At 40.9% G+C, this 6,796-nt stretch overlaps 1 protein-coding gene across 1 annotated transcript; it reads right to left on the bottom strand.

The window, feature by feature from the left end:
* Positions 1 to 2,875: 2,875 nt before the first annotated feature.
* Positions 2,876 to 4,723, bottom strand: LOC311087408 (uncharacterized protein). The gene is made up of 2 exons (XM_084120726.1): positions 4,503 to 4,723; positions 2,876 to 3,534 (listed from the first exon to the last, which is right to left on the bottom strand). Exons 1-2 carry the CDS (start codon positions 4,585 to 4,587, stop codon positions 3,014 to 3,016), a joined length of 606 nt encoding a protein of 201 aa, XP_083976852.1. The 5' UTR covers positions 4,588 to 4,723; the 3' UTR covers positions 2,876 to 3,013.
* Positions 4,724 to 6,796: the final 2,073 nt, after the last annotated feature.

Raw genomic sequence — 6,796 nt, 5'->3', positions numbered from 1 at the left:
GCGATAAAGGCTTTGTGAATCTTGAAGGAAATCTCAGGTTGGAATGCAGGTGACACAGTAAAAGCCACAGCAGCCCCTTGTAGATTGTGGCGGTCTTGACGTACTGTACGTAAAACTAGTTCTTCAGGCTGACCCATCAACTTAAGCCGTTGAACTGCAGAGTGAAGGAGTATTGTATGTTCAGACCCATCATCTAGAATGGCGCAAGTTTCCAAGCAATGATTGCCATTTCTCAAGAGCACCTTGCAAAGCTTTAACAAAACTTTGCGGCTGCCAGTGGGTCGATCTAGGTACAAGGTCTCTGTGGTGGTGTTCACTAGGCAGCTCTCAGAGGGTCCAAGATCGGGATAGTCATTTGCCTTTGTGGTGGGTCGGTTATTAACTTCATGGAGGACAAACAAGTGTCTGCTGTTACAGATCTTGCAAAGAGTTCTGAGATTACATTTTGCTGCTTAGTGCCCTCTCCCACAACGCCAACAGCGATTGTTTGTTTGAATCCATTTCACTTTCTTATCTCTGTTCAACTGACTGAAACTAGGGCAGCCATTCAAGTAGTGATCATGTCCATCACAATATGGACAGAAGATATTTCTCTCTCTGGACTTAGACTCAGTATTCTTCACTGGCATGGCTCTTGAGACAGTGCATTTCTCTGTACCAAGGAATATACTTGTTGGGTTGGTTGGACGTTTCAAATCCTTACTTTGTCCCTTTTTGCTCATGGCTACTGGCTTACTCGTGGAAAGAGAGAACCTGGAATTAACTTCTTGGACCTGCAGTTCGAAGCATATTGACTAATGAGCGAACTCTTAATGCAAACATCCTGAAAGCTTTCACATCTCCACTGATGATGTTCGGGCCATCCATGAGTTCTGCTATTCTCTGAAGGGCCAGCTGGTGGGGTTGTCCATACTGCTGATTAAGTGCTTCCATAGTATCTGAGAAGGGATGTTGCTGAAGGAGTTGCTGTAGGAATCTGCTATAAGCAGAGCTTCTTCCAATTTTAGGTGGTCGACAAGTATCTGAAACTTGAATCTCTCTGTGGCATCAGCTGGTAAAATATTCTCCAACGCGATTCGTAACCGAGAAAACTCTCTTGGGTCTGGCTTTACAAAGTTTGGGATGGTGGGAGCTGGTCCACGGTAAGTGCTCTCTTGGCTGGGAGAGATACGTTGCTCTGTGTGATGATTGACACCTCTGCTGTCATCTGTTCTGCTGTAGTGTGAGGGTCTCGGGGGGGGGGGAAGACTGTCGAGGTGGGATAGGACTGGAATAGGTCTGCTGTGAAGTCATCTCAAGCCTTTTAAGCAATCTAAGTTGGAAAGGATGTCATGTCTGACCTGATCTTCTGCACAGTCACTGACTTTTTTAGGCAGCTTTGATCGAGGTAAGGGTACAGGCTTAGCATCTTTGGCTCTTTGTAGGTAATGAAAACGAAGCTGTGGGATTGGTGAGGACATACCTGTTAAATGATGACTGGGCTGGTTACTTGCCAATAGCTGTTTCATCTGTGCTTCAAGAGACCATCTCATCTGTGCATTTGCAAAATGCCGCAGTTCCTCATTCTCTTTCTTAATCTGCTGAAACTCTGCTAAGACTACTGATGACAACTCAGAATGTGGAGAGGAGAACTTATGCTGCTGTTCATCTTCCCTGATAGAGCTCTATTCGATTGGCTGCCAAGGCTGAGGACTTGGTCTGTGTTCATGGTAGGTGGCAGCTATGTTGAGTGAGGCTGCTCCTGGTGGCTCAGAATCTTCACTCAGTTCAGGAGAAGTGTCTGCTCTGTCCTGTGACTGTCACCTTGGGTGGTATCTGGTGACCTCAAAGCCTGATAGATAACTAGGTAGACGCACTGATCGCCGGGGTCTGACAGTGGGCTCAGGAGATTCAGGTCTGGTGTCAGGATCACTCTGATACATCTTACTTGTGACAGCTCCTCTATCCGGCTCGAAGGACCACTTGTAATGAAGACTACTTTTGTTCTGGTGGAAAGTGAGCAGTCACAAGACGTCCGGTCAGAGGCGTAGGCCTATATCTTTTTAACAGGTGGTAATTTGCAGCCACATTTAAACAGTAGTGGTTCTAAATGAAATAGTGAAATAATAGAACAATATTCAAATTATAACATTCAAGATAACACTGTTCATATGGTTATATGCACAGAAGAACATAAGCATTGTAGTACTATGGTCATGTTATCCATACATTGTAATATCTAGAGTCATCAAATTTGGCTGATAGTACTTGCTAAATACTACTATTAGAGATATGCATGCAATGACTCAATATTTCACAGATATACAAGTATCATCACTTAATGACTGAGTGAAATAACAGATAAAATAGTGTCATGTTCTCTGACACATGATCTCAATCGAAGCAATCGTACAGTGATGGTATAATCATCATACATCCTTATTCTATCATAAATAATCCTATATACATACTCAACTTTACTTAGAAATTGAGATTATATGCTCACAGATAGATATTGAACTCTTTTACATGCATTTACTTCAGATAAACTCAGCGATGCAACAAACAAATGCATGCATCATAACATCAAAAGATATAAAATTATAGGTTTAACATCAAAATAGTAATACTTGAAATACAACTCGTATTAGGTAATAAATAACTTAAAGATTACTCACTGGTAGCCTATATGAACGCACTGTGTCAAATCGATCAAAACAAGCAGCATAACTCCAAACTTTCTCTGTGTATGCGCTAAAGACCACGCCCCAATAACTAGACTGTTCCGTTAATGCATGTCTCTCTCTTAACGTAATATTTATCGTACACAGCCACCAATTCTTCAATAAAGCAGTTTTTCATGTGGGAGAAAAATAAAGTAGAAAGACATTTCACAAAAATAGAGCTTTATTTGGTGATAAACATGCCATACGAATAAAGCACTGATTTGATCTGTAGAAGTACTTCAGTATGTGTTAGGAAGGAACTCTGAATCAACACTTTCCATGACCATTTTCAGCACACACTGGATGCTTTAGGAATGGTGGCAGGCTTTGAAACAGGTTTTTGTTTGGCGGCAGGCTTTGAAACAGGTTTTTTTTGTTCGGCGGCAGGCTTTGAAACAGTCTCTGGCAGTAGAAGTGCCGCCTCTGGAGGTTTTGTGGCAGGTTTCGACGCAGGCTTTGATGGTTTGGCGGCAGGCTTGGTAGCAGGCTTTGCCGGCAGGCTTTGGTGCAGGTTTAGGCACAGGCTTCAGTGGTTCAACAGCAGGCTTTGGTGCAGGTTTAGGCACAGGCTTTGGTGCAGGTTTAGGCACAGGCTTCAGTGGTTCAACAGCAGGCTTCGGTGCAGGTTTAGGCACAGGCTTCAGTGGTTCAACAGCAGGCTTCGGTGCAGGTTTAGGCACAGGCTTCAGTGGTTCAACAGCAGGCTTTGGCGCAGGCTTTGGCGGTTCAGCGGCAGACTTCGGCGCAGGCTTTGGTGGAGGCTTTGGTGGTTCGGCGGCAGGCTTCGGTGGTTCAAAGCAAGGCTTTGGCGGTTCAGCCCCAGGCTTCACTGCATGGATAAAGATGGTCAACTTTAGTCAGTCCATTTAGCGGCATTCAGTCCAAGACATACAGCACAAAACACTCAAAGCAGGAATAGCAAGTCTTACAGACAGAGTTGTATTTTAAGCACTACTCATCTTTATTCATTTTGTAAAGCCATCCTGGGCTTTAAAACAGTGATATGGGTACTCTCAGAAAAAAAAAAAAAAAAAAAAAAAAAAAAAAAAAAGTTCAAAAGCTGTCGCGATACCCTTTCAAAAGGTACACCTTTGTACCTAAAGTGCATTTTAGTCCCTCAAAAGGTACATTTTGGTACCTAAAGGTACATATTAGTATCTAAATGATACATATTAGAACCCTTTTGAAGGTACTGTCCCAGCAACAGCTTTTGTAAGAAAGCAATAAGAAAGCTGCCCCACAGTCTATAATGAAGTAAATTTTGCTTGAACACTCTCCTGGTTTTGCTGTTATACAGACACATGACAGAAACCAGATCACTGAATGCTGAAATTCTCATTCACTGTAAAAAAATAAAAAAATAACAAGTTTTGGAAGTTGTCAGTAACCGTAATTCAGTCTTTCTACTTCAAAGTTTTAGTACTTTAATACTAAAGCAGCCCAACATGGTCTCACCCCCTTTATTGCATGTTCCTGAGGGAAAGGTTTTTGTAAATTTTAGGGTTCATGACGTCACCATCCCGAGAAAAAGCTTTTTGAAGTCCCTACCCCGAAGTCCCTATCCCGTTTGTTGTGGTCATTAAAAAGCAATTTCTGTAAAAGAAAAATCTCCCTTTGCATTGAACTTTGAGCATCGTAACTTTGCAGATGTGGTTTATCCTCAAACAGCAACATTACACACTAACTAAAGTTAAAAAAATAAAATAAATGAAAATAAGTAAAATCCTAATCAAGGACCCCTTTAATGCACTTGCGCATTTCATCGAACTTCGTGATAAAGTTAAAAGATCTTCTCACCTTTGACTTCGGCGTCTGTTGTGCTCAAGCATGCAGACAGACACAATAAAACAGCACTTAAGGTGCAGTACACTCGAACCGTCATCCTCTTGACCCGAGATCTCACAATGAACTCTGCTGGAAGATGCGCTGAAACAGTGAGAGAGAGCGAGGCAAACAAAACTACAATGAAAAAGCGTATAGCAATCTCAAATCACCGGCTCAAACCCACAACACAAATCGCTGTAAAAATGGTTTAGAGTGCTTTTAAAGATCCAAGGGGGTGTAGGCAGGGCATCTCCAACTCTGATGAAACTCACCTGCCTGTAGCTTTTTAATAGCCTAACCTTGAAGACCTTGATTAGTAAGTTCAGGTGTGTTTGATTAGGGTTGGAAGACGTTCAGGCCTGCGTTTAGGCCGTATGTTTGCCATAGGCATGGCAAGGCTCATTTATATAGCACATTTTCATACACAAAAAAAAGTTACAGACTGCAACTTCAAATTGATTTTTTAAAATTAATTTCTGTAGTATACTCACTCAAAGCCTTTGATAGTTTCAAATAGCCTCTTTCCACAGGATAAAAACACAGGTGCTCATCTGTCCCTGTAACATTCAAAGTCACCTCTGTGATTTATGTGCTCAATACTACATTTAAATAGTGAGGTAGTTGCTGATGTGTTAACTTGCTTTTTATCCAATACAAATGTTCCTCAATCAACTACTACTAATGGACAAAATATATAACTTATATTTAGTTACTTGGATGTAGATTTGTTTATTTACATTACTTACATTCATGTAATGTAAACCATGTTGCCAACAGTGAATTCTTATGCATGGTAGCACACATAGATGTCTATTTCATGTTTTTATGTGCTCATCTGTAATACTTAAAAGTTTTCCCTGTCAGATGTTAGATAGACATTTAAAGTAAGTGAAATTCATAAGTTTCGGTTACGAAAACGGTTCTGGTGTGATGTGTGGGCGAAGTGCTGGGACTCTGGGAGCTTAGCCTTTAATAACGATGTCTCACCTCAATAATATTAAAATTGTAATGAATCCACTGAAAAGCCCTCGCGCTACTCAAATATGTTTTGTGTCAGATATCAACGCAGAGAGAGAGAGAGAATATAAAGACAGTAGAGCTGCACGATTAATCTTTAAAATATCTCGATCTCGATTCAAACACTCACGCGATGTTATTCCTAAATAACAAAAACTTCACACCAGAACATTCAAATCTGTTTGCGCTGTCGACTTCATATTGACAACTGCTCTCTCTGGGTCAACGACAGGCTGTTGTTGACCAAGAGAGAGCAGTTGTCAATATGAAACAGTTTTACTTTCAGTCGTTTCAACCACACAGTATCGATATTTCTGTGTTACAAATATTCAAATTCACAGAAGTACAGATAAAAGTTTATAGTTCAAATCACTATGGTAAGCCTGTAATAAACGTTTAGACTCGGACTAGTTACACTGGTCAGGTCGGCATCACTGCGGAGTAGCCCAATACCTGCGTGACTCGTCATAGACATAAACAGAGAGAAGTAGCTCCGGCAACAATGTTCTTCCGCAGGACGCATGCAGTTCTACACACATCTTACAGCATATTCTACCCCTTCTGAGAGGGTATATTCTCCACTGCTGGAGATACAATAAGCTAGGAGAGGTCCCAAATTATCCTAGAAAATGCAGAAATGTTATTTTCCTTCAGAAAAATGTATTACCTTTGCAAAAATTGCTAAATATGTTGACATTACCAGTCTGTTAAACTCATTTGACAAGTATAATAAATAAACACAAAGGAGAGTGCATTTTTCCCTTACTGCTATTTTTTGTTAATTTTATCCTTTTTTTTTTAATGGGAACGAATTGTTTGGCAGAACCGGTCTCGGAACTGGAATTTCTTACGATTCCCAACCTTACTCTAGGGTCTCTACACCTTCAACAATTCATCAGTTTACTCTACAGTAGTTCAACACATGCAATTTTAACTCAAGGAACTGTGTTTTTTGTTTATAATACTCATTGAAAACTCCCACGTCACTATGTCTGCTTATGACACATCCTTCCTGTGGCCTCCTGGCAAGGCTGGGATAGAAAAGTATATGTCTATGAGCACTTCAGAATCTGGGCAGACGCAGTGGAGTAGGCCAACCGAGGATTTCTCACCTAAGTTTTCGAGACATGCTACTCTTTTCATGTACCGTTTTCTCCTATATAAGGGGGTGGTTTCGAACACAGCCACCAACTCTACAATAAAGCAATTCTCTTTTTCATGTGAGAGAAAAATAAAGTAGAAAGACAATT

The sequence above is a fragment of the Abramis brama genome, assembly GCF_963993115.1.
Source record: "Abramis brama genome assembly, chromosome: 7".
Classification (NCBI taxonomy): domain Eukaryota; kingdom Metazoa; phylum Chordata; class Actinopteri; order Cypriniformes; family Leuciscidae; genus Abramis; species Abramis brama.
The sequence above is the reverse complement of the archived record's forward strand: the minus strand, read 5'-3'. Positions and strand labels throughout refer to the sequence as shown.